This window comes from Ambystoma mexicanum, chromosome 10 (genome assembly GCF_040938575.1).
Source record: "Ambystoma mexicanum isolate Mex_15411 chromosome 10, UKY_AmexF1_1, whole genome shotgun sequence".
Lineage (NCBI taxonomy): Eukaryota > Metazoa > Chordata > Amphibia > Caudata > Ambystomatidae > Ambystoma > Ambystoma mexicanum.
Window position 1 is genome coordinate 292,353,870 of NC_090932.1, and position 22,070 is coordinate 292,375,939.

Here is a 22,070-nt window from a genome sequence, read left to right on the forward strand (position 1 = left end):
AGGCCGGGCAAAGGAAGAGAAGAGAAGAGAAGTGAAGTGACAAAATGGAAATCTGCAACATGGAATGAATCTGTGAGATGTAGCACAAGGAAATGGCGCGGATGCAGCACATAGGCATAAATGAAGGTGCATTGAAAGCATACTTGCCTGGCAATGTATTTATGGACATTAGATCCTCTCAGAAGGATTCATAAAATCCTACTACTAACTAGTTGAGAGCTAGGCCTTTATTTATCGTAACTTGCTACTATCCCATCTTCAACATCTTAAGAGGAAACCTGGATCCTCGTAAAGGTAGGCCATAACACATTCAAAGACCTGCATTCACCATGATGCGCTTCACTAAGAGTAGCGGTGTTCTTACTGTGGGGTGATCACTGACTCAGGGATGTAGGTGCAGAACCCATAGGTTGAAAACCAATTCTAGCAGTTCACGTTTGACTGTGGCATTCTTGTTGTTCAGGCACCTCGGAGGGGAGGGGGTGGAGCTGGGGGGGGGTTCCGGAGGAAGAGCACCATTTTAGGAATTATACAGGGCATGCATTCCTATCCCAGAGGCATCTCTGGCTGCAAGAAAGAGTAAAGGTGGCGAAGTGAGACCGAATGGGCAGGGGAGTGTGGATGCGAAGAACTGAAAGAAATGGTGATGGGGAGACCCGACAGATGGGTGAGAGAAAAGAAAATATAAATGGGGAGATAGGCTTCTGCTTTTACCTTTCTCCTTGATTATTGTATAATGTCTCCTAGAAGAGCATGGAAAAGGAGGATCACCTGCTCTGGAGAGGAGGGCATTGATGCTGTCTGTGCTGTGCCTTTTTTGTGTGTGCAAAATGCTTGCACTTCGGCTGTCCTGTGCTGTACACATTTTGTATAAGGAAATTGTGTACTGCTGCTGTCCTTGTTGTACCTATTCTGTGTATTGGGTCGGCTCTTTGATGCACTGATACTCACATTGCTGTGTGTATGTTAGGTGGGAAAGACCGAATTGAAAAGACTGAATGGGACATTTGGTCGAATTTCGGCCGAACGAAAAGTTCGAACGGCTGAGAAATTCGACCAAATGCCCAATTCGGTGTCATTATAGTGAACAAGGGGAATGGGGCTGCGGGGGTGCCCCCGCGCCTCCCCCACCGTCCCCCCACACCCTTCACTATAATGTTAGCAGGGGATGCAGCATTCACATAAGTACAAAATTGAAAATAAAAGGACCCTGCAGCGCCATACCCGGTACACAGAAGTGAATGGGAACAGGCGTTGCAGGGACACAGCGACGGAGCGATGGTGCACAGCAGAGTGTGCTGCCGACGGGTAAGTAAGGGGTGGGTGGGAACGGGCTATCCGGAATGAAAAACTGAATGTTATTTTCATACAAATAATTTTTTCCTGTCATTTTGGATACAACCAAATCACCCAAATTCTGTTGGGTGGTTGTTTTCTTGGCAGGAGAATGCACCATTGCTCGTGCTGTAACTGTTCTCTGAATGTGAAAAGCTTGTACTGACGCTGCCAGTAATGCCTGTGAGTGGAGGTTCACAGCACCTGCTATGCCTCTTATGTGCGGGAAACTTTTCTTTTGCTACGGATGCTATATCTGTGTGGGAGGGATGCTTGCTTTGTGTGGGAAGGACGCTTGCTAAGCAGCTGCCAGCGCAGCACTGAAAGTCCTATTTTGCTCTGTAGATTGAAGGTGCTTTTGTTGTCTGCAACCTTGCTTTATCCATTAAGGTATAATCCCAAACACTCCTTAAACATTCTAACAAATCCACGTTGCCTCTTTTCCTCAGACTCAACTTCTACTCTTCCTTACTGCATCAACTGAATATTGCACTTTGGAATGCTCAATCTGTATGCAACAAAACTTCCTGTATCACTGACTAATTTCATGTCGGCTCTCCACCCCTAGATCTCCTTGTTATTCCTGAAACTTGGATTTCACCATTTGACGCTGCCACCCTGGTTGCTCTATGTGACTCCAAATTATTCTGAGTTGACTCTCCTCGTCCCACTGGTAGAGGTAGAGGTGGAGGCATCGGACACTTTATCTTCCCTCCTCATCGCCTCACAAATCTTCAATGAAACGTACGTCCTCTGCTACCTTTTTATTGTCATTTTTGTTTTTGTTTTTGTATACAATTTCATAGATTTTCATTCAACACAAATCACTGACAACAATCCAGTGTTTAACTTCACTACATTAACGGTTCGTTTTACCCTTGCCGCCCCCCGCCCCCGACATCCCTCCCCTTTTCCCTTAGTATCTTCATCTCTGTTCTCCTGATCTTCTAATCTTCCTCGCTCTTTTTTGCCTATGCTTAACCCCTGATGGTCAAAATAGAATTCATAAAGTGTCATTCAACTTCCACCCCTTTCCCCCATATTTTGTTGGTGCTTGTTAGGTCAGCCTCTTGATCTATACACCCTTTCTTCCAGTGCACAACCTTGGTCCATTTCCTCCCTCCACATTTCAATGTCTGGGGCGTCCTCTGCCCTGCCCCCCATTTTGCTGCAGTAGCCCTGTTTGCCACCATCCATGCCATGAAAGCTTCTTTCCCAGCTCTAATATCACTAATTTCCTCCGCTCTCCAATGTGTAGAGGCACCACACTTTGACCCCCCCTGGATTTGGGTTCCTAGTACTCTAGACGTTCTAGTTAGGACTTTTGCCCAATAGGGTTGTATTTTCGGGCAGCCCCATATTGTGTGTAAGAATGGTCCCCTGCTGCCTTGCACCTGAGACCGTTACAATTATTGGCCCTCCCTGGTGTAGCAGATTCTATGCACTATCTTATATTGAACCAATCGTAGGCTACTAGAGATGTCTTCTCTGGCTGCTATCTGGCTTTTATCCATTCCTCTTCTTCCAAGCTACCCCGGCCTGCCTCCCATTTGCCCTTCAATTTGCCTACTGCGGGTGATGTGAAGTTGTTGATGACTTGATATAGTATCATAATTGCCTCCTCTTTAACCTCCCGTCAGTAAGTTGACCTCCAATGGTGTATACTCTGATGGCCCAGCTGGCTAGGCATTCAGCATTCACAGCGTGTCTCAGACATATGTCTCTGCTACCTCTTTTAACTCACCATCTCTACTATTGCTCCACCTCACTCTGTTCATATCATCTCCGTCAATCGTCCTCCTTGTCCCACTGGCCCATTCTCTGATGTACCTGGGCAAATCCTTGATTCTCTTGCCACTAAACATTCATGTCATTCTCTTTAGTGACTTAACCCTCCCTCTACAACCACTTCTCTGAAATCTGGACTTCAGGCTTTTCTTAGTGACCATACTCTCGTCTCTATCCATAGCCTGCCTACCCACACTGGGGTAACTCTTTGGATGTCTTATCTCCTCCTCTCTCTCAACCACTAATACTACTGTCACACCATCCCTACATGATCACTCCCATTTGTTCCACCACTATCTCCTTTCCAACCTCTGACCTCTTCTCATCACTTGCCTCACCTATTACTAAAAGGACATTTAAACCTGCTGTCATTTTCTGTTTCTCTGTGACCGACCGTCTTTCTTCACACCTGATGCCTCTGGCACTATTACTGCCTTCTCCAGCTTCCAATCCCTACTATGACTCATTCTCCTCACACTTCCCACTGGTCATTTTCATGCACAAGTCTCTGCATCCTCAACCATGGCTCCCCACCATTCATACGCTGTCACCACACAGACTTGCGTTGACTGCTGCGCAAATGGAGGCTTACCTACTTGCATGAGTGATGCTGGAAATACATCGGAGGGACAGGGCCTCCGTATCCTTGTCCTTTACTGCTTTTTATTGTGTGTTCTGTTGTGTTTTCTGCGCAGGAGTTCATGTGGGACTCCTGGCGGTGCAGCTCTTTTGGTTTGGTGAACAGACCTGTGGGATACCCTTATGGCACCCATGGGTAGGGGTACAATCCTGTGCCCCTAGTGTATGTTTTTGGGCACCTGTGTGTGACCCACAGAGCAGGTTACGGCTGGTGGCAGCTCTGTGCTGAAATGACTGGTGCCCTGAGCGTTCTCCATTTTGGATGCCCAGGCCCTGTCATTGGAATCGGTAGATTCCTGATCAAAATGGCCCCCATGGCCTCTTGCCTTCCATCACCTGTTACCTTGATCTTCCCGAAGTCCTGGGAAGCCCTGCTTCTGCCCCTTCCCCCTGACTGGCTGTTGCGTGGAAGTTCCGTATATGGTAGTGTGGGGAAGTGCCGACCAGACTGGCTGGAGCCTTCTCAACGACCGTATGTTGTGGGTACGCCTGTGGGTGGGACCTGGGTGAATGGAGTGTTTGGCGAATATGCATTCTATGTTGTGGCTGTGGTTGACACAATGGTTGAGACAGCCCTGCCCGAAACCGGTATGAATGCAGTTTGGAGTGTTGAATGGCTCGGTACTTGTCCCAATACACAACTTGTTCCGAGTGTCTGGAGAGAAGTGAATGGCTTGAATGCCCTGTGTGCCTGATTGGCTGCCTGCCTGCATGAATGACCGTAGTCGTGATTGGATGCTTGAGTGTGACCCAGCGGAATGAATGGGAGATCAACAGTATATCTGGGGACCTCTCACTGCTAGGAATAGTGTTCGGAAGCTGGAGTAACTGAAGCTTAACCTTGAGCCCTGCTGGATGAGAAGAATTGCTGTTGCTCTCCTTCACAATCTGAAAGCTGCTGTGCTTCAAGAACTGACCCAGAGAGGACCTGGTAAGGCGCCCTCTTCCCGAGCTATGAGGGACCATCGTGCACAGCTGATCTTTGCCTAAGCTCCCTGGTAGACAGACCTTCGACAGGCTGCCGACACGATACGGGGACTGCTGCGGAACTCCAAGGAGCAGCGCCTGGACTGTTGTCCGCCACTGTCGACGACCGCCGTCGCCGACTGGAGCCGCTGCGCTCCCGTTTGCCTAAGAACTTCATTGATCCGAGGACGCTCTTGTCCGCATCGTGGCCATTGTATCGTGCTGGAGAAGGCCTGACCGTCGACGTGCCGAGGAGCATCCACCGGTGGGTTTCCCGCCACCCAACGACCACAGACACGCCAACGACTCGATGCCCTTGCTGGGCCACAGTTCATCTCTTTGTGGTCCAGAACTATCGAAACCGAGGTGCCCCGCACGCCTCTTCCTTGCAGGACGTTTACGCTTCCCCATCAACAAGCATCGCTAGGAACGATGCGGCCACTTCACCGTCGTTGCTCGACCTGTTCTCCGTCGGACGTTCAACGACCCGTGACTCCTGCCTGAAAGGGAGGACACTCAAGAAGGGTTGTCGATTTCCCCGACGAACGCTACAACGCCAGGTACTTTGGGGTTGCAGAACTATTGGAAAGTCTAGTGTGAACAATATATGGACTGGGCTTGTATCTTTCTTCTACAGGTTGCCCAGTTGTGGGGTGGGGGGGATCTCCACACAGAACTGTGTTTAACGGTAGTTACCAGTATTCTGCCTATTGTTCAACCATCTTGCTTTCCTTCCTCTCTCTACTGCTGGTTTCCTCTTTATTTTGATCTGTGTGTCATTCTGACCGTATGCACTTTTAATGAGATCTAAAAACGTTAGTGGTACCATTTTTAGAATTGTACATATTTACCATTGTTGATTTTTGGAGTACAAAGTGAGTGATCGTGTATATGACCTTGAATATTAATTATATAAAGACTGTGTTTTAACCAATACAGTGTGTGGACATTCCTTCGTGGGTGCTCGGGATTACACTGTACTTAAGAACCAGCTCACATCACCTCCTGAGAAGCTAAGCCCTGATTGCTCGACCACGTACCAATAATAGAAAATCTTGGCAGGGGTCTCTGTGCCTCCCCTCTACCATACAGAGAGCGGAAGTGCAGACCCCTCCTCCGGTCTTTACAATGAGGACCTGCAACTCTACCTCTCTGCCCTGAAATATCTCGAGTCATCTTGATGGAGCGAATGAGAATTCTACCTCTTCCCTCATAGACTCACTCAACCATTCTCGCCGGCTACAGGGCACTCTAAACTCATACCTCCTAAAGGTATGACTATCCACTCTCAAAACTAATGACCTGACTGAATACTCTGCTGCAAGAACTCTCTCCTTACCTTTCAGACACTCCTACATTCTACACTCACCTCCTCTACCATCATCCTCTCCCTCGATGTCAGACTTTAGTCACACTAATAATGAAGTTATATCTCTACTGATGAAGGTTAACCACTCTTGTGCCCCATCAGATCCTCCTGCTAGTCAAGCTTATTGCCCCTTTAGTGGCCTTCCTCCTCGCTCAACTCTGTCCTACAACTCAGCTTGCTTTCCCTCTATTTTCAATCGGCCGCGGTCCTCCCTCTCCTAAAAATGCAAGTGGCTGACCCAAACCTGCTGGCCGAACATTCGCCCTATGTCTCTCATTCCACACTAATCTAAAGTGTTGGAAAGGGTTGTGTCGAACCAATTTCTTAGACGTTTATAACCTTTGAGACCACTCCAAGCAGGTTCTGCTCCTGTCACTTAACTGCTTGCGTGAATTTCTCCAACTTCATTGCTTCTGCTGAGCTGCTGGAAGGGGGGGGGAGAGACAGCCATTTACTGCTCCCTATTTAACTGTCCCTCCTCTTTTATTACTCCTGTTAGCAAAGCTTGTAGTCTGCTGCACTTCGCTCAGTTGGATGTTAGCCTTATCTAGCATTTAGGTCTTAGTTGGCCATATTGGGCTTTTCCTCTATCTAGGAAAGTCGAATCTGGGTGTTTTGCATCTGCTGCGTTTGAAATGTAGGCTTTTTTTCCCCACTCTATCCCTCTAGTTATGTTTTTGCTTTTTCTCTTTTCTGTAAAAATTCTGCTTTATGTTGAAATGTAGCCTTTTTCCCTCTTCCTGTACATTTGAAACTAGGTGGTTGCATTGCTGTTGTGTTGAAGTTGGGTGTCATGCCTTGCAGTTCGTTTGTTCGTTTTTTTTCTCTTCCCCTCTCTCTCTCTTTTTCGAAGGGAAAAGTTCAAGAAGGCTATCCAGACCTTCCCATCGCTGATGCCTATTCAAACGCTTCTTCCAGACAGAAGACTGTCACTGACATCCTCTCCGGACCTTTGGACTCCCCATATGGTCTCGGTGCACTCCCCTTTCTCTTCCTCACCCATTAATGGTTGCACCCATTGGGAAGTACTCTTGGCATATTTCCCATCCTCTTGCGTCATCATTGTCTACCTGAATGGCATTGTCATGGTCCAGAGCCCTCAGCCCAACCTCCTCCTTCTTGAAAGGCCTCTTCAGCCTCTTATCAACTTCCTCCTTCCACTTTTCCTTCTGCTGCCCCTCCGCCACCACCGATGGGTGCACCACATTCCTCTACCCCTCCTCGGAAAACCTTCAAAAGTGGCAACCAGTTTCACTTGGCTACCCTCAACTATTGCTCTGCCGTCAAACACTCCGCTGACATATGCCACGTCCTCGCTCTCACCGAGGCGTGGTTCACAGCCAGCTCTGTCATGAGTGTTGACACTCTCTCCTACGGGAGGGCTACAAGTTCCTCTCTGAACCCAGGCTTAACCGGTACGTGGGGGAGTGGCCCTAAACTTCCCTGGATGGGTCCCTGCTACTATCATACCCACTCAGTCCTCCTTCGAATGCCTCGTTTGCAGGCTTAGGCTTGGCCTCTAGCTGACTCTTGCCACCAGTGCTACGGATAAGATTTGGAAGTGTATTTTTTAGGGAGTAAAAATGTACATCAAGTTTCCAAAGGGAGTATCTTAATAGTGAGTAAAAACGTGTTTTTAACCAGACAACGCTAATGTATTTTGGAATAAATATTTCTTTGCACCTAGTTACTCATGCACATTTAAAAGATGCATGTTTAGTAGTTTCTTCCTGTGATACTATGTTTACTACTGATCCATGGAGCTGTGTGGGTGAAAGCAAGAGCACAAGGTTCTATGTGTCTGTTTCCTATTTTTTGCTAGGAGTGTTTTAGCATGTATTTATTTATGTATTTATTTATTTTTTGGAGTATTTGCTCATTTCTACGGCGTAAAAGTGGCTGATACACCCCTTATCTGTAGGGCTGCTTGCCACCCTCTACAGTCCCCCCTGGTCCGGTCTCCCTTCCTCTGTGTGGTCTGATTTCACCCTTCTCTCCTAACCTCCAAGCTCCTTGTCCTCAGAGGCTTCAATGTTCACCTTGACCCCCCTGATGAAGCCTCTGGACGCTTCCGCAACCTCTGACTCTTTCTCTCTCCATTCTTCCCTCCAGTCAGATGCACTCAGCCGGACACACCTTTGATGCTCTCATCTCAGCAGACGTCCCCATCACCAACCCTCTCACTACACCTCTCACCTGGACCTCCTGGGTCCCCTGGCGACGCCCCCACCTGTGGATCCCCCAGTGATGGCCCTTGCCTGTACTGCCAGTCTCCTTCTCCGTAATTTGACCAATGAAGCAAGTGTCAGTTGCTGCTTTTGCCACCACCTTCACTTTGCCTCCCACTCCTTCCACTGACTGACACAGCCCTTACTAACCTTCAACTCTGTCTCCAACACTCTGGACATCCTTGCTCCTGTCCTGAGTATCCGCCTGAAGCCTGCCTCCTGCATCACCTGGTATGATTCTGATCTCGCCTCTCCGAAACGCATGTATAGAGCTGCTGAGCGGAAGTGGCAGGCTTCAAGCACATCCTCTGACAAACTGGCCTGCTGCCTGCTCCAAAGGCAATCCAGTTTATCCATCTGCTGTTAACATTTATCCATCATGGTCACACCCCCAACATAAATGGCCTATTGCCTATCTGCACTAATCTTCCTTAATCGAGTCATTATATGGATTCTAACAGCTCAAAATGTTTACAAGGGAAGATTCTTAACATATTCAAATTATTTTGGCATTCTCTTTGCTTAATACTTGCTGTATTTCTAACAAGGCCTTCCCTAGCATTAAAACCAAGAATAACTGATCTAATGTAAAGAGTCTAGTTCAAAAGAACTCCCTTCCCAGAGAAGAATTGCCAGTCCACAAACACTGGTGCTTCGGTGTCATATCCTTCATACCTTCACATTGTAGTAAAAGTGTTTCAATGATTCAGATACTCTACAGTTACAGAACCTACATAGCCTTTTATCCTTGGATAATCCATGTATAGGCCCCACAGTGTAAAACGTTGGTATTCAATTTAAGAAGTGGATTAGGATTGCACCGAAATTTACAACTCAGCAAGTTTTCTATGAATGAGGGCTAGTTCTTTTAAGGAAGGGTACTTGCATATGTCCCGTTTTGTTAAGGCCCAATTGTAATTAAACAATTTTGTTATTTAGGGGATTTCAAGTAGTTCCTTCACATTTGAGCCAATCTCATTTGGTGTATATACCACACCCATATTCATAAAGGATAGTGCCTCTTCTACCGGCTTTAACTTTTTATGCCTCATTCAAATTTTCAAATAAGGAATTTCTCCTTGGTGGTGGAATTGTGCTCATTTATTGGATCATCCTCCACCAAACATAAACTTTATGAGAATGTAGCATCAACAGTTCACGTAAAAGCTGGACTGGCACCGAGTTAGGGAGGCCCAAGGTTGATTTCCAAATACTACCTTCTAGTCTCTGTAACCCTACCCACAGTTTAGGTTGAACTAGCTCTAAACCATAAACTGAATTTGGAATTGCCTTCATTCTGTAGAAGTGGTAAATTGTCTCCCCTCACCCCCAATCAACAATAAGGTTTATTTGTTACCTTACTACCCGTCAGAGAAAGAATAATGTTAAAAATCCTCACCATCACACACTGATGCCTCTCTAACATTGCCCCCAGCTACCTGAACCAGAGGACATCCAGACTGGCCTCCACCAGACCGACATGTACTGCCTACTTAAACTGCCTGCCCATTTCTAGGTTGAAGCGCTCCAAAGCCAAAGGCTCCAGCTTTCCTGTCAATGCAGCCACACTTTAGAACTCTCCATCCAGCCATGAGACCAGAACCCTTCCGGAAACAGCCAAAGAATTACTTGTTCAGCTAGTGCCCACCACTACCTTATTCTGATTATACTTCTGTACAGTTGTGATCTGCCTGTAACTAGCACCTAGATGTTTTTGGGATAAGTACGCTCCTACAAATGTAAAAAAGATGTTAATTTGTGCCCCCTAGTGAGTTGCTTACATTTCCCATTATCTCTACAAATATTTTCTCGCACACCTAGAAGCCCAGATATTTCAAAGATGGTACATATTCTACTATGGACTGCCATGTGCCATCTACAATTGGGTGAATTTTTCCTGCTCGAAAAGACCATAATCTTGGATTTGCGAAATTCACTTTCAGATTATTAATCCCGCCAAACCAGTCGAGTTGCCTTCCTGCACTTAATGTTGAACGTCCTTAATCTATGTAAGTCCACCTATGTATTGTTCCCGATAACTTTTTGTCACAATGTCACTGGAACTTACACTATGGTAAGAAGCTCACTGCTTCCCGTACAGTCTGATATGTTATCTGTTCTACTTTCTTTTGTGATCAAAAGAGCATTGTTTTCCCCTGAATATAAATAAATTATGCTTTTGCACAAACATTTGCTGTTCATTTTTAAAACCCATTAGTACTTCTGTTGTTTTGAGGTGAGGGGCAATCCATATTTCCCACTCATGGTGTGGTGTCTTTGACCAATGTAGATTGAAGACCACTGACCTGGAGCAACTGTTTAAGGTTTGTATGCTTGGCTCACAGAGGTGGCGGATGCCCACACAGCAGATCTTTTTTGCTTTTCAAGAAGAAACCGAGTTTTCCTCTACTTGAAATAATTACACTGTTGATCTTCACAAAGACTCCACTTGCTAAGCACTGGGGACGGTTTTGATGAATCTCCTAGAGCTGCAGCAACATGGCCAGATGTGGTATTTTACAGGTCGGCCCATTGGTATGATATTGATTGGGTGAGTTCTCTCACAGCTTACACTACCAGTGGAATGGCATCCATGTGCTTTTAGAGAATGTAGGGTTTGATTTTGGTGTTTGCGAAATGTTTTGGATTGGGAGCGCTCCATTGTCTGCTGCACTGTTTGCCATCTTGATAAGTACAGAGGCAGAGTTTGGTATTTTCAACGGGATAACGAGAGGAGGTGATGAGACCAGTTAGTTTCTTGGCGGTATTGTATTTTATTTATGTAGCGCTCCTAGCCTTGGGGGATCTGGGCACATTTCTTACAGTTACAAGTTATACAGAACGTCTTTATACATATTTGAATCTTTACATAGTGTTATTCACAGTTGCATCGGTAAAGATTATAGCAGTAAATTACATGGCATACGAATATTACATATTAGTGTAAATACATTAGCATAGGTATACATTGACATTCTACTGAGTGAGAGTGCTTGAGGGTACTCGCTACGGTGCTTATCCAGTAATAACGGGCGAGAGGTCTAGTGGGCATTAGTCTTCATTGGTACAGAGCCAGGCTTTGACAGACTTTTGGAATTTGTAATAAGAGGGGTCTGGTCTGATGTTAGCCGGTAGGGCGTTCCATGTTTTGGCTGTTAAAACTGTGAAACTCCTACCCCCCCGCCTTTTGGAGTTTGAACCTCGGTATGATGAGGCAATTGGATTGTGAAGATCTAGTCAGGCGGTCCGTGGTGTAGAGTTTAAATTTGTCGCATAAATACCTAGGTGCTTGATTGTGTTGGCGTTTGTGGGTAACAGATAGGGTCTTGAATTTAATTCTTCGGTTGATGGAGAGCCAACAAACATTTTGTCTTAGTTCTGTCTGTGATGTGGAGTTTTCTCAAAGTTGTTGGCTGCTCTGAGCGCATTGTTTTGATAGATTTGCAGTTTTCTTAGGTTGTAGTTGTTGGTACCTAGATATAGGGAATTGCAATAGTCTAGCTTGGTTAGTACGAGGGCTCACGGTAAGGTAATGCAGTTCTCGCGGGTCAGAAATGGTCTGCAGGCATTGATGAGCTTGTATGTGTAGGCTTTGGTGGACGCAGTCACTTTAAATTGTCTGTCTAAGGAGGGGTTTGAGTCGATGTACATGCCTAGAGTTTTTACATCCTTCAAGACCTTGATGTTGCCATCGATACTGAAGGTGTTAAACTGATTGTCGAGTCTGTTCAGTCTGGTTGGTGTTCCTTCCAGGAGTATCTCGGTGTTGTCCTCGTTTAGGCAAAGTCTGTGTTGAGCCATCCAAGCTTGGATGACACTGTAGATTTAGTTGAGTCGTTTGGAGTCTTTTATGTGGGTGTCTGAGAAGGGTATAAGAATGTGTGTGTCGTTGGCGTAGTTTGTGTAAATTATGCCTATGTGGTCTAGTATGTCAATTAGGGACTTAGTAAATATGTTGTACAATGTCGGGGATACGCACGAGCCTTGCAGGACCCCACAGGTGACAGTAACAGGTGTGGCGGATGCTGTCGGGGCGAACACTCTAGTCGTTCTATTGTTGGGGAATGACTGGATCCAGGAGGTGGCGTCAATTGAAAAGTGAGCGATAGGCAGAGCTAGCGGCTTGTAGACCCCACCATTGCAAAGCAAGCCCTGTAAGAAAGGTGAAATTGGAGGTAAAACTGAGAAGAATGCATTCATGTGTGCGTGTGAGTGTTTTGCAGGGTCCATCTTTGGATTGAATCTAAAAACACGTTTCGCTTGTTAAAAGGAACCATGAGCGCATCATTTTGTAATCTCGTTCGTATTGTGAGGCTTAAAGAAAGGTAGCTGTTCGATCATTTTAGACCAAGTATAATTTGTCATTGGTTACATTATTAATTTGTGTAATTTTCCACCGAAGCATAATAATTGTGCTTTTTAAAACAATGTATTTTTAACCATGCATTTGACCTTTTGAAAACACCTTTTTTATTTTCAGTTCACAAAAGCCGAACTTTGACTATCATGCAGAAATTATTGCGTTTGGCCATCGATTGCATGAAAACTTTTCCTTGGACCTTCTCAAAACTGCCTTTGTGAACTCCTGCTACATAAAGCAAGAAGAGGCCCGCCGGCGAGAACTTGGGGTGGACAAAGATGTTGTGGCCCTAAATATCCGTGACAACCAAGAACTGTCTAAACAAGGGTTGTTTTTCACTCGTACTTACCTAAAAACGCGTCTCGAAAATGCATACCCAATGATGCCCCTTGCAGGCGTTGACGCCATTGTGGATTTTCTAACTGGGGAAAATATCATGTGCCACGTAGCGCGTCACTTAGGAATGGAGGACTTGACTCTCAGCTCAGAGTGTCCAGTTCCACAGAGCATCCTCCAACAGACGTTCAGTGCTGTGGTGGGTGCCTTGCTCCAGAGCAGTGGGCAGCAGAAAGCTGAGATCTTTATTAGGGTAAGTTTCACATTGTCAAGTCTTGGTTTTTCTTTTTCGCTAATTTCTATGCAGAACTTCGACACCATGCATTGTGGTCATAAAAATGTGAACGTACAGCAGGAACATTCTTTTGGTCATGGAAAGCATTTGTGAATTATTATTTTTTTTTTTTTGGTGTCAGGCGATGCTAATGCTGAAGCGAGTATTCAAGATGTGGGGGGGGGGGTCCGTTTGCATTTTGCATTAGCTTGGTTAAGAGCTGGTAGGTATTGCAATGGTGCCTGTTTTGGAAAATGAGTCTTATAGTGCGTAGTGAGTGGGCTGTCAGTGAGAACTTTCGGCGAATTATCCGGGCAGATGTGTCATGTCCTAGTCCTCGTGCTTTATCTAATCCATTCTTTACTAATTTTAATTTTTGCTTATTTCCTCCATTTTTTTTCTTTCTTTTTCCCCGCAGTAGTTGTCATTCCACCTTCCCCTTTTTTTCCTTTGTTCCGTTTCCCTCCATTTTTCTTTGTCAATCTTTCTTCCATTTACCTGCAATAGTCTGGTGAACATATTTATGACCCATCATGCTTTAAATGTGTTTTAATGGTTATTTATGGTTTGTTCCAACTAAATAGAGATGCATTCATAGAGGTGTTTTTTCGGCATCAGTTGGCCTGGGATGCAAACCGTAGCTGTTGGTGTCAGTGCTAACCAGATTCTTCGAAGCTACAAGCAGGAGCCAAATAGATCTGAGCTACCCTCATTTTGGAACCTTGCTTGTGGGTGAAATAAAACTTGGATTGTGAAATAAAGAAACAATATCATAAGGAGCAAAAAAAACGTTTATAATCTGTGGTCTGTGCTTGCTGTATTTTTTTTTTAATGATTAATTTTTCATTTATAATTTGGTGTCAAGTCTGGCCTTTTTGCTTAAACAAGGTTTAATTGTAGTTTGTTTCTTATTTAGATATTTATAGGTGGACTCAGTGTAGGGTATTGGATCATCTTATTTGAGCACACATGTGGTTTGATTCACTGAACTATTTCGTTTTCTAATGTTCATTTAAAGGAATCCTTGCTCTGTGATAATACTTTGTTTTGTTGTTGTATAGGACTTCTTGATTGCGCAGCTCATTGGTAAAGACCTATTTGATATGTGGACTCTCTCAAACCCTATGGGATTACTTGTGGAAGAATTGGCCAAGCGAGGCGTTTCTGCTCCAGAGCCCCGGATCACCAGCCAGTCTGGAGCCAGCACAGTCCTGCCATTATACTTTGTGGGCTTGTACTGGTGAGTGCAAATTTCATTGGTTGCCTCTGTAGGATGGTGGTCCAGATTTTTCATTCCTGTATTATGTGTTTTATGGCTAGCTGCCAAAGAGTGCTCCGAAGGGTCTGGTGTCCTATGGTCACGAGGCTGACAGAATAATTGTGACTATGAGGTAACATCAATCGCTGCGTTTCACCCAGAACTCTGCTTCTGTTCTCAAGTTTTGACTTCCAACTTTCCACTAGTGGCTTTAAAGAATTGGACTACAAGGAACAATTTGTGCCAGCTGAAAAACACTGCTGCATGCCTTGCATGTGCAAATAGGAAACCCCTAATCACAACTAGGCAATACGCATTTTCCTTTCTCTCCTACTGGTAAATGTAGAGGAGTCCAAGGCTAAGCTGCTAGAAATTGAGCACTGTGGTTGGGTACATTGTCGCATGTAATGTTAATTAGGAGACTGTTTACAAATTAGTTGAAACCAGTGTTAAAGTGAGTATTCAGAGATAATGTTCTGCGCTCGGTCCATTTTAATATTCAGCACAATTTTAGCGTCCAAATTTGTATCGCAATATGAGTTCCATGAACTAAGGGATTCTTGCAATGAGCATTGTCTTGAAATCAATTTTTTTTTTTTATTTATTTCACATAATAGCCGGCGTGGGGTTTTATTTTGTTTGTTTGTTTTTTTTTTTTTTTTTTTTTTTACCAGCTTGGTCGTTCTCAAGGCTGTACATTATCATTGTAAAAGCAAAATAATGAAGCACAGTTTAGCAGAGAAATGAAAATCATGCACATTGCCAATGTAAAAAATGGTAAAATAAATATAAATCTACCACACAAGTTGTTGGCATTGAGGATGGCAAACGTTCTGCTCGGATTTCAGATGAGAGAAAAAATTACAATTTTTCAAATCAACATTGTTCATTGTCTCATCATGAATTAATCATAGTTGATAGGGTCCTATGAACTCAAAACAAATTGAAATTCAAGTAGTATCCGTCACGCAAAAGTTACAATGACCCGTACAAGTTCCAGTGTCCATAAACATTGATTCACCATGTAATAAGTGAGTAAGATTGATGTAATTGTTGTTACATTTTAATTGCCATATCTTTCATCTTGTTCCTAAGAAGAAAAAAGGTCATATTAGGAGAATTTGTGTGTCACCCAGTGGGGATCAATAGCCATTTAGAAAATTAAAATCAAATTCGTTGAAACAAGCCTCAAAATGTGAACGAGTGATAATTTGGTACTATGCTAGAAGGCATTTAAAAAAAAAAACAATATATTTGACACCAAGAAAGTTATGCTTTATTGTATTCTGCCAGTCCAAAACTCTTAAAAATTGTTCCTGTTAGGTGCACAATCTAGATGTGAAAATAGGCTAAGACACTACTATGTTACACTGCCAGTCCCAAACGCTTGGAAGTTGTTCCTGTTAGCCTGTTTTCGCATCTGGGCAGTTCACCCAAGATACTACTGTTATACTGCCAGTCTATTACTCTTAGAAATCGTTCTCTACATCCTCCGATATTACTGTGTATGTACTCTGCCTGTCCCAATAAAACTGTTCATGTTAGTCTGCTTTGCCTCTATGCAGTGCACCTAAGTTTTGTTGTGTTGTATTCTGCCAGTCCCAAACTCTTGGTAATTGTTCCTGTTAGCCTGTTTCGCATCTGGGCAGTTCACCCAAGATGATACTGTTATTCCGCTAGTCCCAACCTCTTAGAAATTGTTCCTATTGGCCTATTTCACATATAGACAGTGAACCTTACAGATCCCTCCCTATCCCAACCATCCCCATGTCCATGGCATCCAGATCTCAATCGCAGGTTTTACATCCATCTACCACCACTAGCTCATCGATTCACAGCTTCCCAACACCAGATGGAGACACCAGCTCACAAGAATCCCTGTCTCGCGCCAGTCCTGATCCCTCGGATCCCCCACTCCCTCCTCCCTCACCCATCACGACACCTGGCCCGTGCTCTAGCACCCCCTTCTCTAGCCCCCCCCACTATCCGCCCCCTTAGCACAACCATAGAAACCTCCCCTTGCACTTTATTACTCCATGATGCTGCTCGCCCACTCCAATACCACCACCCTGCATCAAACTCACAGGTGCTCTCTGGTGCGCCAATCATCCCCCTCTGCAGAAGCCTATTCCCTAACCCCTTCCCACCCACACCCATCACCCTCCCTCTTCCCACTATTGGGAACTCCCTAATACCCCACACCAAGACTGCACGCCCCCTATCAAACTCCCAAGTCAGAGGAGCCTGCTGGTGCACCAAACGGCACGAACCCCCATCTCCCTCGGCTGCTTCCTTGCACCTTCCAATGAACATCCGTCCCTCTCTTTCGCTCCTCCATACCCCCAGTTCCTCCCCCATCCCCACTGTAACCACTTCTCGACCCTCGCCAACAATCAACCCTTCAGGTCCCTTCCCCTCTCTAAAAAATAGCGCGCCTCGCCCTCGCAAGAACGGTAGCTTCATCTCATTCACCCTCTGCCCCCCCACACCCCTATTGCACCAAAACCCATGAAATGTAGAAAACAAGTCTGGTCCCCCCTCCTTGACTCTACTCCTTACCACTTCTACCTCAACCCGGCCCCCCCATCTCTGCCTCCCCTACCTCTTCACACTCCCATGCCCTCGCTCTGCTTTCATCCCCCCCTCTCGACTTCTCACCCTGCACACCTGACCCCCCGAATCCTTCGAGACTCACTCCAATTTCTAGCCCTCTAAATCCCCTCACACCCACTGACCGCCTACCCACTCGCCTGCCCTTCCCCATCTCTACCCACTCCCCTCACATATCCTCCTCCGCCCGCCTACTCTTCCCAGCCTCCGGCGACGTAAACCATCTCCCGTCACTCAGAACCCGCTGGCACCCTACCCCCTCACTACCCCTCCCCTCCCTGTCACAACGACACTGACTGTCCCTACCACAACCTCCTCTCCTTTTGCACCCACTCTCATGACCTTCTCCAAGATGTCCCCACTGAAGTCAACCGCATCCCTTTTAATGCCTACTCTGTAGCGTAAAACAGACGTGGCATCTTCTGACAAATCCAACCTCGTCTTTATCACCGAAACCTGGTTCTCTTACTTTGTCCCTGTTGTGCATGAAGCATTCCCTCCTGTTCCCACCCCCACCCCCCTCCCCCATCTACTCCCTCATCGCGCACAATGGACCCTCCAGAGGAGGCGGAGTGGTAGTCCTCTTCAATTCTCATTTCTCCGTCTCACTAGTCTAATCTCGGACAGGCATCCCATCATGTGAATCCCTTCTAGTTAAACTCTCACTACCTCCGACTTTCATCCACGGCTTCCTACTCCTCTACAGACCACCTGGTTACGACAGACATTTCTGAAACGGCCTCTGTGACTCTGTAGCCACCATTCAAGTAAATCACCCCTCTCTGACTCTCCTAGGAGATTTCAGTAATATTTGGTTAGACATTCCCACCAACCCCATGACCCATCCACTGGTCGACAGTCTTGATGCTTTCATCCTTTTCCCTCCATATGAATGGTCCAACCCACTCAAGGGGACACACCCTTGATGCAATCGTCAGCTCCCATGACCAGATTAATCTATTTCTCTCCCCTTCCCACCCCCCCCAAACCACTCATCTGGACCGACCACTTTTCCTTTCTCCATCCGCACCCCTGCGACACCCCCTTGCCCCCCCCCCCCCCACAATTCCCCCCTGGCCTTCCCCCAAGATCTCAAATGCTGGAACAAAGTAAAGATCCTTCCTGACCTTGCCAAAGCCCTACTTCTTGGAATCCCCTACAATTGCATGTCCCCCCACCGCCCCTGACAGATCCATAACCATTGACTCCTTTGATTCTTGGCTCAATGAATCACTAATTCCTCTCACCCCCTCGCGCCCCGCTTCCTCAAGCAATGGATCATTCCCCAAATGGTTCACGCCTGAACTAAGGAACGCCAAAAAACAAAACTCCATGGAACGCAAATGGCGAGTATCAAAAAACAATCTCGTCAGATATACTTTTGCCTTGCACCATCGGAACTACAAAGCTGAAATCCGGAAAGCCAAATAAGCCTATTACAACAAACAAATTCTCAACTGTGGAAACGGCAGCAAGGAACTTCATAGAATCAATACTGAATTCGTCAAACCTACCTGCGCATCTACCCAATCAACCCCATCTCAATCTCTCTGTGACTCCCTCTCCCTGCACATCTACACCACCGCTCTTGACAGAACGTCCTCCCTTAACAACAAACTGTTCCTCCTCTCCCACCCCCCAACCACCGGCCAATCCAACAACCCCCCCTCACCCCCACCTGCCTCGACCTGCACCTGCCTCGACCTGCACCCCACACTTTCGACTCCTTCAAACCCATCTCCAGAGACGAGTTTCGAGACCTACTATCCACCAGCAAACCGTCTGGCTCCCCCCTTTGACCCATGCTCCGCCTCTGTCCTAAATGAAATATTCTGTACCTGCGCAAGAGAACATGCAAGAACCATACTCAATGACTTCCTCAGCTCTGGCATCTTCCCCGATGCCTTCAAAATTACCCATGTCAAACATCTTTTCAAAAAGCCATCCCTTGACACCACCTCCCCACCCCCTGCCCCCTTGACCCCAAAAACTACAGACGAACACAAGATTCCTTGCAAAACTCATCGACCGAACAGCATACTCCCAGCTAAACGCCTTTGTTGAATCCAACAACTTCCTCGGCCCTGCACAATCGGGTATCAGACCACGACATGGAACCAAAACCACTCTGACATTGATCTCGGATGATCTTAAGGCCACTGCAGACGCTGAAAGATACGCTGCATTAATTCTCCTCGCAGCCTTTGGCACGAAACCACTCAATCCTTCTTGACTGCCTCCATTCCCTTGGAATCTGTGGCAGTGCTCTCGATTGGATCGCTTCCTTCCTCAGCAACAGGAAACAAATAACCCTCCTCTCCCCTTTTGTCAACTGCTTGCGTGGCAAGGCGCATGCCTATCTGCTCTCCTATTCAACCTCTGTCCACCCTCCCTGGAATCATCCGCTTGCACAACATCCTGTGCTACAACTACGCAGAAGATACCCAAATCATCCTAAAAATCCACAATTCGGGCACCAATCCCCAACCCAACCTCGAAGCCTGTCTTCGAGATATTGACTGCTGGATGACAATAAACCACCTCCTCCTAAACCCCACTAAAACTGAAATCATGGTGCGTGGCGAAACAGCCCTTCCACCTCACCCTCTCCCATGGCTCCCATCCCTAGATAACCCCCCCCCCCCCCCCAACCCAGTAAAAAACCTAGGATGCACTATGGACTCTGACCTACCCTCTCCTGTCAGATCAACAATGTGTCCAAATGTTGTCACTGCCTTCTCAAACTTCTAAGACGCATCTTTCCCTACCTCTCCTGCCGAGCAGACTTGCTGCCGTCATGTCTATTGTAATGTCGAGACTGGACTATGCCAACTCCCTATACCTTGGAGCACTGGCATGTTATCTTAACAAACTCCAACGAGCGCAAAACGCTTCTGCCAAACTGCTCCTTGCCCGAAGTCCGAGAGACCACATTTCTCCAGCGCTCCGAACCCTCCACTGGCTCCTAGTCGGACGAAGGGCCACTTTCAAGACCCTGTGCATCACCAAACGTGCAGTGCACAAGACCGGCCCATCATACCTGCAAGATAAGATAAATACCATACCTCCCAACCCACACGCACTGCCCACCTTTTAGTGATTCCAACCTTTTACTCTGTCAGGATTGGAAGATCCACCTTCTCAACCTTGGCCCGACTCTGTGGAACTCGCTTCCCCCACATATTCGACACACCCAAGACTGTCATTCCGCAAAGCCTTCTGTAATACCAATCACAACCATCTGAAGCGATTGAAACCCCAGCAACCTGATGACTTAATGCTCAATGAAATTCCTAACAAAGTCATCAATGAATACACCTATTAATATGGCCTTTAAACAACCCCATGCCGGAAACGCAGATTAATCTTGTTAGATCACCGCTCTTCGCAATTCCCTCTCCTCACTAATGGTGACATATCCATCCCAGTATCCTGCAGCCCCTTCAGCATACTAGACCCACAACAAAGCCTCCATCAAATCCCTGTCCGCGTAGACACTCTCCCCGCCCCACGATGTCGCAGTGCACCGGATCGCCCCTCTTTCCCATGTTGTCGCTGCATACCCAACCCCGCTGGTCCCCCGTAATGTCGCTATGTCACCCTTTGGTACCCGTGTTCTCGCTGTACACACCTGCCCCCTGGTCCCTATCCCTCTGTCTGTCCCTTTTCTTACCAATGTGTGCACCCATGCCCTCTGTCACCTGTTTTGTTGTTTGTGTCCCTCTGACCTCCCATGCTGTCGCTTTAGACCCAACACTGACTCTATTGCCCATGAGGTTGCTATGTGCCCTCTTGGTACCCTGTATTCTCCCTCTATACACCTGCCCTCGGATTCATGTACTGTCAATTTATGCCCAGCCCCCCTAGTCCCTGTGAGGTCAGTCTGTCCCTGTGTTATCCATATATGCACCCATGCCCTCGCTGTGTCAATTGGCCCATTTGGGACCCCCGTATTGTCACTGTGTACCAGCTCCCCTCTAACCCCCCCCCCCCCCATGATGTCGCTGTTTACCCCTCTGGTCCCCTGTGCTGTCACTGCATGCCCAGTCCCTCTAGTTCCTGTGATGTCCCTGCGTGCCCTGCATACCCCCCTTTCTACTTCTAGCCAGACCCCTTTGTTGCTCTGTACCCACCTACCCTCTGGCTCCCTGTGTCATCTCTGTGTACCCCTCCTGTTCCCTCTGCTGTTGCTGTAGGCCCTTCTGATCTCCCTCGATGTTGCTGTGTACCCCTGCCCTCTAGTCCCCCGTACTGTCTTTATATGCCCAGCCCTGGATGACCCCACCCGTCCAGTTCACTGTGCTGTTGCTGCATATCTGGCCCGCTGGTCCCTCGTAATGTCGCTTTGCCACCTGCACCTTGTTTTTCCCCCTTAATGTCTGAGTACCCATGTTTCACCTGTACCCAGACCCTCTAGTTCCCGTCTCGTCACTGCGCCCCTTCCCCTCTTGTATCCCATGCTGTCGTTGTGTGTGTGTGTGTGTGTGCGCGCCTTGGCCCCTGGTCAACTTGATGTCACTGTGTACCCAGATCCCTGGTCCCATGATGTCTCTCTGTGCCCCCAGCACCCTCATAGTCCCTTGTTGCTTTGGCTTATGCCCTAACGCCCCCCAGTTAACGCAATGTCGCAATGTGCCCCAGCCCCTCCGGTTCTCGTATACCGTTCCCCGCTACGTATGTCTTACCACATGCACTGTCCGGGTGTCGATGGGCTGAGTGCAGTGGCTACCCTTCACATTCCGGCTGTTCGTGGCCTGTAAGTGTGTCTTTGCGTAATCCCTTGTCCCCTCCCTGTCGTCGAGCGCTTGAAGCGCATTGTGTGTGGGTGCTGTGTGGATGAACCATCACATATCTTATCACTATGCTTACTCTCTACGCCACACCATCACACATAGAGTACAGCTGTA

General features: G+C 46.8%; 1 protein-coding gene across 2 annotated transcripts in view; it reads left to right on the forward strand.

The window, feature by feature from the left end:
* Positions 1-22,070, forward strand: part of LOC138491361 (large ribosomal subunit protein mL44-like) — a 99,036-nt gene that overhangs the window by 21,263 nt on the left and 55,703 nt on the right. For both annotated transcript variants that reach the window (XM_069617857.1, XM_069617858.1), the window contains exons 2-3: positions 12,806-13,274; positions 14,357-14,535. In XM_069617857.1, coding sequence (XP_069473958.1) covers positions 12,806-13,274; positions 14,357-14,535 — 648 coding nt within the window. The remainder of the gene's footprint in view (positions 1-12,805; positions 13,275-14,356; positions 14,536-22,070) is intronic.